This window comes from Mustela lutreola, chromosome 11 (assembly GCF_030435805.1).
Source record: "Mustela lutreola isolate mMusLut2 chromosome 11, mMusLut2.pri, whole genome shotgun sequence".
Lineage (NCBI taxonomy): Eukaryota > Metazoa > Chordata > Mammalia > Carnivora > Mustelidae > Mustela > Mustela lutreola.
Genome location: NC_081300.1, coordinates 24,890,277 through 24,910,042, shown reverse-complemented (window position 1 = coordinate 24,910,042; position 19,766 = coordinate 24,890,277). Strand labels below are relative to the sequence as shown.

General features: G+C 50.2%; 1 protein-coding gene across 2 annotated transcripts in view; it reads right to left on the bottom strand.

Annotated features, from left to right (window-relative positions):
• Positions 1 to 2,372: 2,372 nt before the first annotated feature.
• The window catches only part of DYM (dymeclin), a 332,798-nt gene continuing 315,404 nt past the window's right edge, over positions 2,373 to 19,766 (bottom strand). For both annotated transcript variants that reach the window (XM_059140168.1, XM_059140169.1), the window contains one exon: positions 2,373 to 3,377. In XM_059140168.1, the coding sequence (XP_058996151.1) occupies positions 3,228 to 3,377 (150 nt within the window). In that variant the 3' untranslated portion in view covers positions 2,373 to 3,227. The remainder of the gene's footprint in view (positions 3,378 to 19,766) is intronic.

Genomic DNA, 19,766 nt, shown 5'->3' with positions numbered 1-19,766 from the left:
TGCTAGAATCCACTCCTCAGCTCTTCATGTTCATAGGAAGCTTGGCTCTTTGTCAGAGAATAGAAACCCTGACCTCCTTGACTCTTGGAGGCAACATAGGACACCGGAATAACCCTGAATTTGGCGTCAGAAAGCCCAAGGATCAGTCCCGAATATCAGATGGCAGCTCCTGAAACTGCAGGCATAGTGCCTAGGAGGGAATTAAGAGACCCAAAGGGTTGACCTTGCAAGCTCAAGCCTATAAAGTATCAACAAGTACCACAACTCTAATTTATGGCTCTGGAAAGGAGCGTAGAATGACTCAGTTATGCAGAAAGATTTAATGCCTGAGGCAATACACTGGCTCCCCAGAACTAAAGGACAGTGTGTTGCCTAAAGAATGTTAAGAGATCCTTGCCCTAGAAGCGTCCCCCATCCACTGAACATTTCTCTTCACCTTAGCAAGCTTGAGGAAGTTGCTAAGGGTTCTGGTCGGTGCTGGTTCGATGTTCTCCCCTCTTCCCACCTTGCACGTTTCCAGCTCCTGTGACTTCCTTCGGGAGCAGTGGACTTTCTGGACTTCACCCCAGGGACCTTCTCCGTCTCTGTCCCTGAGCTCTGCCATAGCCCTGATTCTGCCTTCACTGCCGAACGAGGAGCACCTTGGGATACCAAGGCTGCTGCTCACAGATCCCACACCGGCCTCAGCGGGGGACTGTGGGCCCCAGAGTTACCGTTTTGCAGCTTTTTTGCACAGCGCCTTGAACTCCTGATAGGAACGGTGATACCGAAAGGGGCCCATGCTTTCCAAAACAAATATCATGGCAGAGCCATTTGCTGATGACACAGCGCAGTAACAGTTTCGTATCTTGGGGAAGGTCAGACGTTAACTTCCATCCAAACACAAGATGGGCCTGTACTGCCTCATTCTACACATTTTTACTTTGTGGAAGACGCATTTCTAAGCAAATTAATGCGAGCGCAATTCAAGTTTGTCAGTTAAATTTATTGTCACGTAATAAATCTTTCACAAAAACCAGGAGGAGACTCCCGGTGGGTCTCCCGAGCTGAGGCAGTGACGCAGTGGAGTCTGGAAGCGTGTGCCCACATGCTGCCTGAGGCCGTGGCCGCAGCTGAGCTTTCAGGCCGGTGAGCACTTCTGCTGCTTGGTTCATTAAGAGCGGGCGGGGGAGAGGAGCCTGCTGGAGAATAGGGCTTTGGAGGCACCTCAGTGAGCCAGGTGGCCTGGGGAGGAAACGGTGAGATCCCCTCAGTCAAGGCCTCTGTGGTTGTTGGGCCTCTCTGGCTTTTGGGGGACTCTATTTCCTCCTGCCCCAAGAACTGACAGGCCTGCAGCCTAGTGATTAACCCATGGTGCTGCCCAGCCCTCAGCCTCCAAGGACAGGTCCAGGTCCTGACAGAGGTTCAGGTGCTGCACGCGACTCTTTAATATTATGTGTTTTGGTTAAAAGGAAAGGAAGCAAATCAAAATGCGCGGGAAACCAATTCAAGCTGTCTCTTGTCTCCCCGTGAGGGGAACACGAAACACCGGCTACCTGAAATGATCGCCATTCAGACTGGGAGGGCGGGCCGCACCTTCAGATGGCCTTGCTCCCGGGGCTCCACTGAACAGGAGCTGTTGCCACGCCTCGTCTGTCCGTGGCCTTGTCCCTGAGATCTTACAGGAGCCACCCAGCCTCACGGTGACAGAAGAGGACTGCACAGAGCAAGACCCTAGGAAGCCGTGGACCACCTGCACTTGCCTCCTGCGTCCAGCCACCGGCGATGCCCCTTCGTCCGTCCGTCTGTCTGTCAGTCAGCCTCAGGGAGCTTCAGCTCCAGTGCCTGTCCTGATGACGAAGATGAAACCACCTGGTTGGCCCCCAAAAGCCCACCAAAGTGATGGAGCAGCCCAGGCTTTTCACAGGTAGAAGCCACACAGATGGGCATGACATGCTGATATGTTCTTCACCTTTCCAGAGCTTGCTGGGACTGAAGATAGCTCCTCCTAGGCCCTCTGAGATTGTGATGGACCAAAAGGACCCCCGGCGTCCAGCCCAGGGACACAGGGAGAGGAGAGAAGCTAGTTCCCGACAGAGATCAGCCAACGGCCACCTGATGAGGGGTGCTCAGTCTCACTTGGGATTACATGCTTTGTATGCAGAAAAGCAAATACTTTTCGTGTCTTTGAGAAAGAGACGAGGCTCCTCATTCGGGCTGTGAGAGGGTGGTCGTGGACTCAGACCCTGACTCCACAGGCCCACCCCACTCTGGCCTCAGTGCCCATGGCTCCGGCTGGCACCCTCTGCTCAGGGCAGCCCCGGCACGGCTGCCCTCAGAGAAGCTTCTTCCTCTAGTTCAGGGCCCAAAAAAAGTTTAAACAAAGTCAGAAATGAAGAGAAAAACATGTTTTTAATCTCATGTGGAATAGCGTATTAATCAAATTGGTCTCCTTTTCTCCTAATAGCCTGGTTGAAGAAAAAAGATTGCTTTCAAAATGAAGCTTTTCTTTTCCCAATGATTAATACAGAGTGGATTAACTTAATTTGTGCTAGACTCCAATTTAATTCAGCTACAGCTCAGAGGCCAAAGCCACAGTAAAGCTAATCTGAGCTTTATAAGAAGGAGCCACTTCTTTCTTTGAAAGATGCAGAGGATCTGATCTAAAGGCTCACATCCCACGGCCCCGGCATAGTGTCTGTTAAATCATGGGCCCTCTAGAAGGCAACCCAGCATACATATGACTTCATTTCCTTACTAATTCCTGTCTCGTCATCTTTTCAGATATTTCTCTATGTTGAAAACACACACACACACACACACACACACACACACACACACACGTGTGCATGCGTGCACACACTGGACAAAAACAAAAATCTTGAACATGCAAAGAAAAAAACAGTATGTCTGGTGAAGTGTTACATGCCTAAGGCATCGGGTTCCTGGAAAAGCTCTAGATTTTTGGTTTAGAAATAAAATTGCATGTGGAGTAGCAGGTTTTTACCTTTATTATGGTCGCGTACCCCCCCTCCCCCCTTTTTTGCACTACAATCTAAGCTGAGTGATCTCCTGCCAACCGGCACCAATTCTCCACATCCAAGTGTGTAAGGGAAACACGCCTGTGTGATCCTCTCTGCTGGAAGGTACACTGGGCACTCTGTCTACTTCTGTTCCCCCAGGAAGAAAGTAACTAGAAGGACTGCTCAGCTGGAGGGAGGGGGGAGGGTGGGAGACGGTGGCGGCCCTCAGTCGGAATCCATCGTGAAGAGCTGGATGTCCTGGGGGTTCCAGTAGAGGCCTACTGCTGAGTTGTAGACCAGAGACCACACATAAGGGATAAAAAACTCCTCCGGCTGCTCCTCTTCCACATATTTGAATTTCAATTCTGGAAATTTCTGCAACAAAAACAAGACGATTTTGTGATCTCACAGTTCTGTGCAAAAAAGCCCTGTTGAGGTGTGCGGGGAAGCCTGCCTCGCTCACTGGCCACAGGGCCTGAGAGCTCTGGGGCTTCCCTGGTCGTTCGCAAACGACTCCTGAGAACACGTGCAGGACACGGAGGAAAGACGAATAAGCCGAATAAGCCCGTCAGTGCTGTCTGCTGAGTGGGGAGCAGGGACCCGAAGAGGGGGAGGCAGGAGGACAGATGTCCGAGCGGAAACGGGCCCTGCATGGGTGACAGACGCCTGGCTCCTCCTGAGAGGCTTTGCCTTCAGGGCTGAGTCACCGTGAGGACGAGAGCTTTCCTTCACAGCTCCTCAGCCTTGACCGGCAGGACAGGCCCACGCCCCTCGCAGATGGGTGCTGGGGCGGCCTGCCGTGCACGGCTCTGCTGGGGGCCTCCTCCTCGGGCCGGGGTGATGGCTGTGGCCTCGTGGAGGGAGGCTGGGTGATCCCTCGCCGGGGCTCAGTGAAAGCTTCAGTTTGGCTCTGTGAGCGCAGCCAGGCGCCCGGCACACGCTCTGCCGGCCGGCGGGTGAGCGAGCACTGTGCCTGGAGCGCCTCCCCGGGATTTGGGTTTTTCAGTTTCTAAGTTTTCTCACACCAGGGCGGAGGAAGGGATTCTCAAGGCCCCTCTGGGCACCTTCCCTTGCCAAGGTGACCTGGGCAGGACTTGGGACAGTCGGGGCCGGGAGACGGGCAGGCGACAGTGGCCTGAGAAGAGCGGAGTGGCGGAAGGCAGGCGGGGGCAGTGGAAGAGACGAAGGGGAAACATGTACGGGGAGCGCATGATGGGCACGTTTTTCTCCGCCCGGCTTGCTGCTCTTCACCCAACACGGTGGTCAGGCACTTAGTAACCTGATGAAGGTGTGACTGCGACAACCAACCACATCCTGAGGACCGAGCACGTGCCAGGCAATAGGAATGCTTCATGGATATTGTCTCATTCCGTCTTTCATTCATGAGACTGGCCGGGTGTCTGCGGCTCTGCGCCGGCCCAGGGCTGCGGGGGGCGGTGGGGGCAGCGGGGGGGGGGGGGGCAGCGGCCATGCGCTGGCCTCTCCTCAGAGAGGGTGCGCTTTCCTGAGGGGGAGACAGACTGCGGCAGCAATGACAAAACAATGAGAACAGGTTAGTCACACGTGGAAAGACAGGAGGCTCCAGAGGCCCGAGGGAGGCCGTGGGGCAGCCGGGCGAAGAGGGAAGGGTGTTCCTCCTGCAGGGCCAGACGGAGGCACGGCCTGTGTGAGGCAGGGGCACAGCGGGCTGGAGGGGGGAGGAAGAAGAAGCGGAGGCGGAGGAGGTGATGGAGTTGGAGGACGGGGAGGAGGAAGCACCAGCAAGCAGAGTCCAGACCCAGGAAGGGGGTGGGGACAGGCCCGGCCCAGGGGAGAGGCAAACAGGCCTAAATTAAGATGAAGGAGCGGGGTGGGCAGGAAAGCCACCCACTCACCCACACAGAATCGTAGGAATTTAATTTTTATTTATTTTAAAGACTTATTTTCTAGAGAGACAGAGCATGTGTGAATGGGGGGGAAGGGCAGAGGGAGAGAGAGAATCTCAAGCAGACGCCCCACTGAGCGCAGAGCCCAACACGGGCTCAATCCCAGGACCCTGAGATCATGATCTGAGACAGAAGCAAGAGTTGACTGCTTAACTGACCACCGAGGCACCCTTTACAGGAATTTTAAGAGAGACTCGACCCCTATGTGCTGGGTCTTCAGAGCTCCAGAAAGATGAGAGAAGGGCAGAGTAAGGAGATGCTTCTGGCAAGGGGAGTTTTGAGTTAAATCCTCAAACTGTGTATAGGAATTCCTGAAAGGGGGTTACTCTGGTCATGGATGTTACTTCAACATACCACACAGAGCGCAGACCCGTCACAGCTTTAATGCAAACCAACTCTAACCCAGGGCTCCGAAGGCATTCGGTAAACACAAGTACACACAGCGGGGTTGCCAAGTGGCCTGCACTACCTGCTTCCACACCCTCCCTCGCACTCTCCGTACCCCATACTTCGGAGGCCTGTGCAGAAGGCCTCTGGGGTAATGAAAACCCCAGCCTTTTCAGTCCTTTGTTTTCATCAGTCGTGGGCTGAGATGACAGCGGCGGCAGGGACTGCCACTGAGGAGGGGACAGCTCCTCCCAGCGGGCTCTTCCCGGCCTTCTGGCTGACACGGTTTGGTCCGCTCAGGCAGACGACGGCTGCCGACACTTACAGATGTGACTGGACTTCAGGGGGGCCCTCCCCACGCCCAGTGCTGCTTCCGGCCTGGCCCAGCATCCTCAGGGATGAGGGAACAGAGTTCTTGGAGGCGAAAATGGATCTCTGTCATGGAGTCAGTTGTGTTACCTTATAGGTCACAACAACGATACTCCTTCCCGTGAGAAGCCCATGTTTGCAGCAACAGGGCGCAGCTGGTGGCAACCAGCAGCTGGGCGCACCCCAGCAACACGCTGTGGGCAGTCACCCCAAGGTCATGCCGAGGCCGACACGGCCAACGCCGCTGATGAAAGGTGAAGCAGAGCCTGGAGAGGCCAAGCAGGTTCTAGGTCGCGCAGCACGTGGGGTGGAATTGGGATTAAAGTGTAGGTCTGACTGGATGGGAAAGTCAGCTTGAAAAGTGACAGAGAGCTGTGGCCATGTAGTGGCTAAGCTCTGTCCTTTAGTTCAACTCTCCTAGGCCGCCTGGGGCCCCTCAGGGATAGCATTGTGCTCCTCGGCATGGCACAGACCCCAGCTCACTGCTGGTCCTTAAAGAACAACCAAGCCACAGGGACGTCATCATCATCAAGAATGAGGAACTGTGTTTGAAGAAGAAATTTACCCTGTAATAACAAAGATGAACATGCTAGTTCTTAGAACGGCCCCAAACTTGAGAAAACCTCTCACACCGACCCAGAGAGAAGTAAGGGGCTGGGGGTGGGGGTGGGGGGGACAGAGGTGGTGGCCTGAAAAGGTCAGAGTCCCCGTACTGCTCTTTAAACTAGACTAACAACACCCTACATTTCTAAGTGGTAATGTTGCCAACACGATGCACTTTTTTAGAGGTAGAAATGACTAAAAGATGTGCGGCCTTTTCTCCATCCAGTGACGTATCTGGAGGTTTTCCTCACAAGGCCTTAGGAAAGGGCGTCACACAATCCGCAGCAGGCTGTTCCCTGCCTCTCTGAGGGTGGAATGGAAAAGGGAACCAGAAAACCAATGGCTTTTGTAAGAACTCCCTCCAACTTAATTAAAGACGCTTAGACTAGAGTCACTCAGTGGCTGGCACAAAGTTTTCTTGCCCTCATGATTTTGGGGAAATTCTGATGACTGTTCAGTGTGAGAGAGTGATGAGTCCGAGCCTGCCCTTCGATCATGCATGGGCAGATCGAGGAAAAGGCCACTAGGAAAAGCACCTGGCATCCCCACCACTATCCTTCCCACCACCTGAGCCAGCAGAGCTGAAAACGCCTTGTTCTCACTGTGGCTCAAGTTTATGTCAAAACAGCAACCCCTCTCTCACTCTGGTAGTAAACGTAGTTCAGACTCTGAACAGAGGATGGCACCCAGGTTCGCAAGAACATCCGGTATTCGGTATGTGACAGCAGATGAAAGACAGCATATAAAACGGCATAAACTTTACGGCTCACATCTGTAGCTAACAGAACTGATCACTTATTATGCGGCGGGCAAGTTCAAACACTACATTTAGTCCCTCATCGAATCCTTGAACTAGGAAAAGCACTTGAAAGACAAGCAGATAATTTGAGTTTTAGCCCCATCTTTTCCCGCTAATTCATTCATTCAGCAAGTAGTTTCCAAGGCCTGTCGTGTCATGAGCTCAGGACGAAAAATGGAGCTGAGTGACACACACGCAATCCTAGCATTTAAGAGCTGGAAGTCCAGGCCTTGGGAGCGGGGTGACCTGGGACAAGGCTCAAACCGTCACTCAGGATCTTAAAACATAAAGTTTACTCTGAGATTTTGAATTTAACCATCTGTCTCCTTCACAGGATTGTAACAAACTGAATGAGCTGGTGCCAGTCTGGGGGAGAGGGTGAACGTCGAAAGGTCCTGAGCAGTCCTGTGGGTTGATGAGAGATGGTTTTAAAGTCTAAGCCCCCCAATTGCTTAAAACTGAGACAAATATGAGCTTAGCTGCTCTGTGGCCTGAGAGCTTGTGGCTAACGGCGTGGCCGTCCAGCCATGACCCTGCCCGTGCTGGCTTGTGACAAAGGGCCAACCCCTGCCACACACTGGACGCCTGCGTCATGTCGCTGGAACGGGGACCACTGGACACAGTGGAAGCAAAAGAGCAAGTCCAGACAAAGCGGCATGAATGCACTTCTACTACTGCAAAACCTGGATACTGTGGCTCACACACACACACACACACACACACACACGCACATGCACACGCACATGCCCCTGAATTTGCAGGACCAGCTCCCCTCTCCTCAAAGGAACAAGTGAGCGCAGAGGTAGTATTTCTTGTGTTCTTTGCGCAGATCTTTTCAGCAACACTTAAAAGGTTCAGAACAGAGCATAAACCATAAATACCAGGAAAAAGAAGAGCACGTACTCGAAATCTGGCTACACACATTTTCAAAGCACAAGGTAAAGAGCTTCCTTTTTCCTGCAATGAGTTGTTTTTAAGACAGTGTACTGGGAACATTTTAAAAGGGTGAAATAATAGAAATTATGAGTGTTTTGGAAACACTCTTCAGTCAACCTGACTGAATGTCAATGTGGCCTCCGTAGGACAAGCTGCAGTGAATTTGCGGCCCCCTCAAATTTACCTGTGTCGCTGGAGAGAGCCAACATGGTTAGAGATTTAAATAGACATTCTTAAAAATATGTGCTCCTCTAATATGTCTTAGAAGTCTTGAAAGCTAAGGAAAACAAAGACAAAAGGTTTTATTTAGCGCTAATGACACTGAGGACACATTTTGTCAGGATTCAGTCCAAGAAATATCATAGTCTGAAAGTCAGATCAACAACCTAGAAAAAGTCACTCTTCTCTTTATGTTCCTTTTCAAGCCAATGGAGAACAATAATGCCATCCTGTGATGGCTGAGGGAAGTCCAACTTCCTCACTTGAGTGTCTTCGTTCTGACTGGGCCGCCTGGGCCCTCCCAGGCCTTCCCAGCTCCAACATCCGTCCACATGTTCTTAAGCACAACTCCTCTCTGGAGTTCCCAGACCCCCTTTGGGCTCTAGCCAGGGGCTGTCGGCGGATGGATGTGCTTGAGGACCACAAAAGCTCTGGGAAAGTACAGGAGGGCCCCTGGGGACATGGGGGCTTCGACTTGATAGTTATGGCAAGAACTCTCCGGAATGGGCTAGCAGAGGGCAGGGTGCTGGTCACCTTGGGCCCAAGCTTTTGTCCCTTTCTTTCTGAGACAGTTGTCCTGTGACTTAGCTCCATAAGGAGAGAAAACCCATCTCTCAAGCTCAGAGCTTGGTCTCAATCCAAAGCTACTTACAAACAATCCGGTTGTTTTGATTTTTGGAGCCAGAGGTAATGCTAGACTCTCAAGTTTGGCTGGAATGTTTTTATCAGCTCCAGTAAATCAACCCACCACAGTGGGACATCCGGACGCCCGGCCCAGAGACAAAGCAGAGGTCTGACTTGGTGATTGAGACTCGGGTATAACAAGCAGACCAAAAGCTTTGAAGACCAAGTCTTTCTGCTGTCAGTCATGTGATTGGGTGAAAACCCACAGGAAGTTCAGTGAGCAGATGTAGGGCTCCACTGCAATAATGTTTATGACCACGAAAGTTCAATAGCGCTTTCCCCGTTTCACCTAAAGATGACAGAGATAGCACCAGAAACTCTAGCAAGCTCCTGGCCTGGCTCCAGAAATGCAGTGCCGTGTAAAATCAAACCTCTACATAGCACGTTAGAAAGAATTCTTTAAAAGCCCGCATTTAGTCTCTGAAGGGAGTGGTGAGGGGCGATGGTTGGGGGCGAGGCGGAGGGCAGAGGGGAGTTCCTGTTGGTGGCACATGCAGTGTTGGCGGTGGGCAGGTTCTGTGTCGACAGAAAGCCAACTGGTTTCAAGATCTGTTGTAAGACGGCAAGATGGAAGCGTTTACTACATACAGTGGTTTTATCTGGGGGTGCGTTTGGGGAGGATTTCCAGCTCCCCTGCCCTTCTCTCCCTCATCCGCTATGACTGTGCGCCACCGAGCCCCTCAGTGATGGGCCCTTAAAGTAAACCCCAGTAAGTACCAGGTGCATCTGAGGCGCCGTGCTTGGGGCTCGGGAAGAGGGAAAGGAGGAAGAACTGGTGTTTCTCTACCAGGCAGTATAATCTGGAGGGGTAAGAACCGACAGGAGCGTGGCACATGAAGGATGGACAGTGCCCCGGCAGGGCGCCCTCCCCAGTCCCTCTGGCTAATACTCCAGGATCAGAAGATGTGAGGTGGGCTTGGCCAACAAACTCCAGGAGAAACAAGGAACGGACAAATCAGGAAGCATCTACGTTCAGCTGCATTACCGTCCACACAAGGCAGGGCTGCAGTCTCTTCCACGTGTAAAGGAAGGAGTTACACATGGATCAAACGTCATTACTGAACTGACAGAAGACAGGCTCTGGTCTATGGATAACGGAGACGCGGAAGGGGGACTTCTAGTTTATGTCAATTTCAAAAGTAATGAAAAGCTAAATTCAAAATACAGGAAATTAGAAAGGGCTACTTTTTAAAAGTTAGGAATTAGGAAATACGACGCTAAAATTACGAAGCCCGTGATGAGGGTGGCTCAGCAGAGAGTCACGAAACACTGCAGATCTGAGAGCACCGCAGCAGGCCAGGAGTGCAGGGGGCCATCTGGGAAGCAAGCTACCTCCTAAAAGGAGGGTTACAGGTGGGCCGGCACCCATCCTGGAAGCTCGTGCCAGGCAACCGCCCACCTCTTGCTCAGGACAACAGCTGGTCACCTGGATCTGCAAGTGACACTAACGGCTTCTGTGACCAGCGGTCAAAAAACTTTTAGGAAAAAATAGATGGAGAGACTAGAAGGATGAACCCCGCTTGTGACGAGCTCTCCCTAAATTTACCGTCATGCCATCAAGCAGAATCTGAAACCCAGCTGAGCGTGAAACCTGAGCAAATATCCCTGGCTAGAGGCTAGACCCCTCCCTTCCAGAACCCAGGTTAAGGGGATCACAGAAGGAGGCTGTCATCAGTTTTAAATTTCTCTCTCTTTTCTGAGGGCTGGTGGGACGGTGCGAAGGAGGAAGGACGGACAGGCAGACTCTCCGGCTGCAGCGGACGTTGGGGAAAAGCCCTGACAGGTGGGTTCTAGCCTATAGGGACAGGGCTGGGGACAGGCAGGGAGCGGACACTGGGTGTGCAGAGACCCTCAGGAGCCCCGAGCACACCTCGGGGCCGGGCAAGTACTGTGGGGCTAGTGCCCAGGGAAGACGGAGGGTGGCGCCAGGGAGGTGGGGCTCCAGGGCTGGGGTGGCAGGTCCAGTTCATGTGGTGAGAGAACAGGCTGGGGACGGATATTTGCAATTTAAAAGTCATTAGCTCCGACGCTACAGTCCAGTTGACTAAATGTGTAAACTCCTCAAGACTGACCTGCATTATTGAGTCACAGCTCTTGTTCTGGAAGCCAATCAATTCCAATTCAGGAGGCTGGGGGGAGGCGGGGGACGGAGGTTCCAGGGTGGGAGGATGAAAGGCCAAAGCGGAGTGTTGACTGGCAGGACTTTGTTGAAAGCAGGCCCACGGGAGGGCCGGCAGCAGGAAGTGCCTGTCCTTCTGTAGCAGCTCATCAGTTTGGATAGGACCCAGCTCTCTGACCCGGAGAGTGCGATCCCAGAAAATAAACCTACTATCAGATAAAATTCCCAGTAGAATATATGCTCCTGGAGGGCAGGGATTTTAATTTTTCCACTGATGTGTTCCCCCCGACCCCCCGGTGCTTAGAATATTGCCAAGGGCTTCAGAACAGTTCGCTGTGTAAATGAATGACGGGGTAAATGAACAAATGTGTACAAACGGTTGTTTGTAGAAAAACCTAGAGCTGTTTGGGGGGGGGGGCGGGGGAGGAGTTTGGGAAATGGGAGTCCCGCACACTGAGTGAGTTAATGGAGTAACTGTCTAAATTTATTTGCAACAGAGTGAGCTGAATTAAGCCCATGTCACTTTGAGAAGCAAATGAGCTGACTTACTGGGATTTGGGGGGCAATACTTCAAATCTAATAGATTCATTTACTTCTCAAACTGCCATGCTCCTTGCCTACCACCATTCTGCCATGTTGGATTCCTGCTGGTAGAAAAATCTAGCCCATGGATAGTGGATAATATTGATATACATTAAATCAACATTAAAATTAAAATAAGTTCAATGTTCATTAAACATTAAATATGTTCAATGTTCATTAAACTATGTTCAAATATGGTCAATGCCATGTTTTATATTTCAAAATACATCTAATTATGGAAAATGAGGAACTGTTTGGATGTAAATTACAGTCATGGACTAGACAGATGCATAATATGTTAACAGAGACAAGTTCCAGTCTTGATCAGCCTTTTACGGTTTACTCTTGTCAAGGTCACGATGTGGCCAGACCAGATGCCCTCAAATGAACACTTAAGTTCTAAGTGCTGTTTCAGTGATAATCTTTCTTTACACTGTGCTTTTTTCAGAATAATATGTGAACTAGGGGAGTGAGAGAGAGACAGATTTGGAGAAAGATTCTAAATCATGTTTAGATAAATTCTAGCAAAACAAGGATCCTTGCTGAGTTTGAAATGTCCATGCATGAGGAGTTACATGAGAATGACATGTACAGGACATGGGGATGTGGAGACAAGGGCAGGCAGGAGGCTTCACTGGCCCAGCCCCAGCCCAGGCTGGGGTGAGTTCAGGTGATAAGAACACAGCCTTTGCCACAGTATGTCAAAGAGATATGTGGAAAGACGATTCCAACTGAGACAAACTGGGAAAAGCTGCCTCTAATTTCTTAGCGTTAACTTATTGAGTTAACTTCTTTGAACATTCTTATTAGGATTTAAGTTATAAGCAAATGTGATAGTTTTTCAAGACTACAAGGGGATCATCCATTCTTAGAAAAGCCACACCTTCATTATTCCTTCCTTGGCAAGAAGTTAAAACTAGCCTCTGATAATCAGCATTCCCAGGCACCAATTATAGATAGGAGGATTTTTTCCCCTCTGCTTATGGAAAGAACAAGCTATTCCAAATGTTATGTGAGAAGCCTTGTGGTTGCTAACCCAATGTTTTCCTCACTCTAGCTGGAGAAAATCCTACTTAAAAGCCATGATCCTCACGACGAGTGTTTATCACCTAAAATTCGGGTTCAGTACCTTCTATAGCCATACTTCCCAGTGACCCAAGCATGATCCATGAGGGGGTGACCCGGATCTGTGACTTCCTGTCAAATGCCACAGTCTTGGCCCCATAGTTATGACAACATGTGTTGTCAATGAATTAGAAACACAAAATGAGATTTGTTTATTTCTGCACAGTCGTTAGGACTAACAAAGAATATCAGGAAATCTAGAGGAAAGGAAACAGAAGCAGAATGCTCTAAAATGAGCCGACTACTACTTTGTGCCAAAAAGCAGGATTTGGTATGAAATGAGTCTTAGATTCCATTCAAGGATGGTTGTGTCTGGGAAGTTCCAAAATCATAAATGTGAGGTGATTCAATCTAGAAGATGTGATCCCTAGCTTTAAAAAAGACAGGTTGAGGTCAGTTAGAAAAACCCATATTACATTCCTGAGCCTTAATTTTTTTCCTTCTTCTGAGCCTTAATTCTAAGGACTCAGGGAATGACAGAATGTCAGCACTAGAGGGACTGAACACGCCCACTCCCACATACTTATTTACTCCTACCTTTTAAAAAGAAGGTACAAATAAAACAACAAAAATCTTTAATAGCCCTAAGGTATACGAAGTTAACTGAAATTTACATTAAAGGACTACTAGACACGTTTACTTTTTTTAAATACCTTAACTTTTTTTTTTTTTAAGATTTTATTTATTTATTTGACAGAGATACAAGTAGGCAGAGAGGCAGGCAGAGAGAGAGAGAGAGAGAGAGAGAGGAGGAAGCAGGCTCCCTGCTGAGCAGAGAGCTCAATGCTGGGCTCGATCCCAGGACCCTGAGATCATGACCTGAGCCGAAGGCAGAGGCTTTAACCCACTGAGCCACCCAGGCGCCCCATACCTTAACTTTTTAAAGAAACTGTTTTAATATAGTGAACATATTCATTCTCTCCGCCCTACACGCCTTCAAACTGAGGCTGTTCTTTGAGAAGGCAATGGACACTTCTCCAAGATTAAAAAAATGCCATTGATAAATTAGTTGTGTTTTTGGTCTCTTGAGGTCAGTAAACACACTGACCATAGTTAAGTGATCAAAAAGCTTGATTTGGTGTCATGTATCAGAGGATGCGCTCTGATTTGTGAAAGAGCTAGCTGTGGTGAGATGTCTAATTGGTTGAAAACCTCAAGACGATAGCCAAGCAATGAGTGCATCAGAGAGAACGAATCAAAACACTTCGTCTGATTTTTCTCCGGGAAAACACCAACAGGTAGAAGCAAACACAGAGCAAAGTGGGAGGTCAGGCAGGTCACTGAAGAAGGGGGCATGAGAGAAAACACTAGCACAGCAGAGCTGTAACTGGGAACTAGGACTGGAAAAAGAACAACAACAAAGGGGAAACCTACCCTGCTCTATATTCAACTACAAAGCTAAGAGAATGGAATGGGGTAATCCCTCTCCAACTGGACTATCACAGATGTATATAATTTAGAATTTATACCCGCCATGTCAGAAACAGGAGAATAAAAAAGCCTGTACAAAATATCCAGGGAATATAGGCTACATATTATTTTTTTTTAATTTGGAAAAAAATTTAAGATTATGTATTTATTTGAGAGAGAGCAAGAGACAACATGAGCTGGGGGAGAGAGGCAGCCTCCCCACTGAGCAGGGAGCCCCAAGTGGGGCTGCATCCCAGGGTGCATGTGCGCACGGGACATTTCTCCAGGCAAACTCCTCCCATTCCCTCGCCCCTGCCGAGAGTCACGCTCCAGAAACGAGATCCACAGAGCAGGGGCATCAGTACCAGCTGGGCAGGCACCTACTAAAACACGAATTCTCGGGCCTCACATAGTCCGTGATTCAGGAAGGCAGAAGGAAAAGAATGACCAGGGCTAAGAAGGATTTCAGTTTTGGAAAAGGTGCCGTTGGTGGGAGTGAAAGTTCGGGATCTGGGGTGGGGGCTGAGGCCCCAGATGGTTAAGGCATACCCGAGAACTGGACGTGGAATGCTTTAGATACCACCGAGACAGCTCCCTCATTTAGAACGTGGGGAAAGCGAGGCCTACAGTCACAGTGATTTATTTCAGGCCTCAAGGCTAAAGTGTGACGGAGATCTAACAAGAAATCAGTATTGGGGCCACGGGTGAGGCTGGCTCCCAGACACAGAGGCCCAGAACCATTGGCATGGACCTGAGAATAAAGTGAGAGCTTCCAGAAATATTAAATGGGGAAGGATCAGTGGAGAACGGTGCTTCAGAGACTGCCCAGTGGGTCCAAACCGCGCAAGGGACTTCCTAGCTTCCCTGGCATGCAGCCATTTCATGGATAACGAACTGCTTTTACGCTCTGGCTGTCTATTTCAAGGACGTTGGTGCTACCAGGGGACAGGCCGGGGCACAAAGCATACGGAGCTCTGGCTGGCCCGCAGCAGGAGGACCCCTCCAGGCCTGCAGTTCTAGTGGGACTGTGCGTGCAGGACCCTACCTAACAGCTCAGGGCCACGCTCTGCAGCTGTCCCAAAGCATGCCGCGGCGCCCCATGCAATGCTGTCCAGTGCTCTGAAGACAGAAGTTCAATTCCCCTTCTTGGACAAAGGACTCCCTGTAGCAAGAATGGGAAGGCCAAGAGTATGAGGAGCTGAAGGACGGATGAGGAAATGGTCCCTTCTAGGGTTCCAAGAAACACTCCGAGAGGGCGCATGCAAGATGAACGAACCGGCCCAGGGAACAGTGGCCCTGGTGCCAGCCGGGGGTCGTGCCGGCGCTGGCCCTGCCATGGGTGTGCACAGCCCCCAGCCTGGCCAGGGCGTGAGGGATGAGGAGGGAGTGGGGGGGAAGGCCTCAGCAGACTTCAGCGTCTTTCAAGTCCTTCTGGTCACGGGCCCATGTCCTCTGCCATCACCTTCTCCTGCTTTCCTGAGGCCGCAGGACCTTGAAGACAATTCCGAGACTGGAGAGCCACGGAGTGTCTCAGAGTCCTTCTTTATTCTAGCACTGAAACTAGGCAGAGCAGCTCACCAGCTCACCAGAGAGAGTATTTTTTTCTTGTCAGTACTATGGAAGGAAGGAACCCACTTCAGATGCTCGGCTTTCCAAAATGCACACAGAGAGAGGGTACTACAGGAGAGCCCGGTGATGTGATCACAGGTCATGTAGGACCTGGGTCTCGGGCCAGAGGCTGCCACTGAGGAGCCGCCCGGAAAGCTAACACAGGCAAAGACGTTACTACCTGTAGCCTGAAACGAACATCGAAGCTTCCGTTTATGAAAGCCCGTTTTTTGCAATTCGTGTATTCCCCCCATGTCCCCATTCCTGTGCAAAAAGGCACAGTTTTGGGTCATTCCTTACTGTGTGAATTTAAAAACTGGCCCACATTTAAAACAGTGGCCTCCGGGCAGGTTAGAAATGGAACTGCACAGATAGAACCCCACACAATTTCAATGTTTTCCCACAATTTTCTTAAGAAGGGAACATTTCACAACTTTATGAATGAGCCACAACCCACGGGCAGGTGAGAAGGTTGTCTGGAGGGGGCAGAGCAGTGGTACCGAGCGGCAAGGCCAGGCCAGGCCAGCCCAGGAGGGCGAGCGTGCAAGGGGGCGAGGGGGAAGAGGGCTGCTCCTGGAGCTGCAGGTCTCATGGACGCCACTCACGTACGGGGTCACGCGGGGCCACAAACCTGGGCCACGGTGGTCAGGAAAGGCAAGACAAGGAAGCGGAGAGTCCTATCTGTCTCTTTCCTCTGCGGGAGTGGCTCTGTGTCCTACAAAAACGGGTGGAGGGGGTAGAACTGGAAACATCAACGAAGGGCGCTGGTCAGGGCCGCGGGGGCCCAGGTCGGAGAGCTGCGGCTGGGCCAGACGAACGCTTTGCCCCCTGTCCCTTTCTGATTTCCCAACTGACGCGGACTAGAAGTTGTAACAGGCAGGCAGTTGGTACTTAATGCTCCTCATGGCAATGGTCACACTTACCGGTTACTTGAAATGGAAATAACCCCGGGATAAGGAAGCATGAACTTTTAAGATTAATAACGCATCTGCCATGGAAGCCATGAACGGTACAACGGAGAGGGAATTCAGGACGTCTGCATTCAGCCCCGGCTCCAACACTAATAAACTCGGACCAATCACGTCACCTCTCTGACACTTAGTGCCTCATCTGTGAAGCATTACTGCCTACGAGGCTCACGTGGGGCTGGGGGCCCAGCCGGCGGAGGGGGGCGAGGGCACGCTGGGCCAGCACCTCGCTCTGCTTCGTTCAAGCCACGCCACAGAAGGGCTTGGAAAGAGCCCGTCTCCTGCCCTGTGACAAAGGTCATGACCAACGGCAAACTGGGAAACAGAGGGACTCCTTCCTTCTCCATTCTGGTCTCCACCATTACCTTTGTTTTCAAATGCGTCCCCCAGGAGGGAAGCAAAATGCAGGTGAACCCTTTGAAGGTCTATAGTCATTTCCACAATAGAACAGTGGCTTAGCAGGAAGGAGTCTTCTAACATGGGTTCTAATTATGCCACATTTACATATTTGAATACAGAAAGATATAATGCTTATCTTTCCGTTCACTTCCAGGGACTAACCATGGATAACTCAATTTGTTATATGCTGCAAGCATGAAAATTAAATAAGACTGGAATTTACCTGGAAAATATTCACAGAACACTCTACAGGATATTTCTAAGGGAAATCCTAAATTTAAATAATCAACATAGTGTAGTTCAGGATTTGGATATAGGAAGCAAATAATAAAATGTTCTTTTATACTTGAAGTTTATTTAGAAAAGAGAATATAGATTTTTTTTTTTAATCAAAATTTGGGATAAATAAGAAAACAAAGTAAAAACTATAAACTTCCCCTAAGGAGAAATACTGTGTGCTCAGCACTAAAGTGATGATGACATCTAAATTCTGGGGCTTTTAAAATAGAGCTTTACTTTTAAAAGAGACAGACTAAGAAAGAACTCTGAGCTTGTTACAAAGAGTAACTAACATTGTTAGTCATCCTTCTGTGGTCTCCCCATCCTGGTGGGCACAAACATTTCTTTTCTTTTTTTAAAGATTTTATTTATTTATTTGACAGAGAGAGATGACAAGCAGGCAGAGAGGCAGGCAGAGAGAGAGGAGGAAGCAGGCTCCCTGCTGAGCAGAGAGTCCAATGCAGGGCTCGATCCCAGGACCCTGAGATCATGACCTGAGCCGAAGGCAGCAGCTTAACCCACTGAGTCACCCAGGCGCCCCACAAACATTTCTGATGAAGACGTGCTGAGACAAAGCTTCTGATTCAGCCCCTCCTGCAAGGTGACCTGCTCATATCAGCGCCCTCCCCTCCTCTGTATTAATATTTACTTTTTCATTACAGCCACTGATGCTTTAACAGTTATGGTATTTTAACACAATACTGGCTCTAAAATAATGGTCTTCTTTGCCATTTGGCTGAAGGGTCCCATGATTTGCTGTGACTATACCAAGACCCTGACCAAGTGGCTGACTTGGGGCTGTTTTCCTGGCTGTTCTGGAGCTCAGGGCTGCGGAGTGCCACGGGAGGCAAGGCGGGGGCCACATGGGGCTGCAGTGCTGGGCGGCGGGCTGGCAGCCCAAGCTGAAGGCTTGCTCAGGACCACTGGAAGGCCCATTTTCCCCATGTTTCAGTAGGGACAAGTGCCTGCATACACAAAAGTGGAGAACAGTGTGCCCATCAACCAGCTATAAGTTATGGACTCAAGGTCACTTTTGTTTCATTTATCTCAAACGTTCCTCCTCTGAATTATTTTGGTGCTAATCCCAGACACACTCTTATCCCTAAATATTAACCTATATATTATCATACAGGTTAAGAACTTTTTGCTCTACTTTTGAGATACCCAATATGAGACTTAATTAAGTTATAGAGTGATTTCTGTTTGTTTGTTTGTTTGAAAGAGAGATCACAAGTAGGCAAAGAGGCAGGTGGTGGGTGGGGGGGAGGTGGAGAGGAAGCAGGTTCCCCACTGAGCAGAGAGCCTGATGTGGTGCTAGATCCCAAGACCCTGAGATCATGGCCTGAGCCGAAGGCAGAGGATTAACCCACTGAGCCACCCAGGCGCCCCTAGAGTAATCTTTTGTATCAACATGTTTAAAAAAAAAAAAAAAGAAAGAAATATGGTCCCTGCTGCCTAGCATGAACGCAAATGGAAAAAAGACTCACTAGGGGCTCAGTTGGTTAATTAATTCTTGATTTCAGCTCAGGTCATGATCTCAGGCGGTGAGATCCAGCCCAGTGTCGGCTCGTGCTCGGCATGCACTCTGCTAGAGGTTCTCTCTCTCCCACCACACTCTGTCTTTCTCTCACTCCCTCTCTCTAAAATAAATAAATTTAAAAAAAAATCACTTAAAAAAACCAGATGACTCTTTAACATCACATACTGTCAGAAGACACGACGGACTAACCGCCAGTTCTGACTCTGACGGAGGGTGTGCACAAACAGGTTCACGTGACCTCCTAGCCTCTGCTGCCTCTCCTTCACACGAACCATCAAAGTGAACTCTTCTAGGCCCACTGAACGTTCCAGGTAATTCCTACCTCTGTGCCTTTTCTGAGACTGCTCTTCACGGCCACCACGTCCTTCCTACCCCATTATCATACCCTGCAGAGCTGGCTCAGACACTAGCCCTCCTCTACAAAGTCTTTTCGTGGTCCTGTCCGGCGCTTGGTGCCTGCCTGCCCGCCCGCCACGGGCTCTGTCTGTCCATTTCCCACAAGGGACTGACCTGGAGAAATCAGCTTCTGGTAGCATGCCATTCCAGGTCAGGGGCGGCTTTGCTGACGGAGGAACGGTACCCCCTGCCAAGGGCTACGGTGGCTCAGGACGGAGAACAGAGACAGACCCCGTGGACAAGAGCAGTTAGAAGAGGCTGATGAGACAGCAGATGTGGGTGGTCCTGACGGAGGGACAGTGGGGTGGGAGTGTATCCCAAGCAAGAAAAAGGTTTGAACCCTCGTATCTACTGAACTGTCTGAGGAGCTCCAGTAGCGAGGGGCACATGAGCAGTGATGAAATCTCACCGTGGTA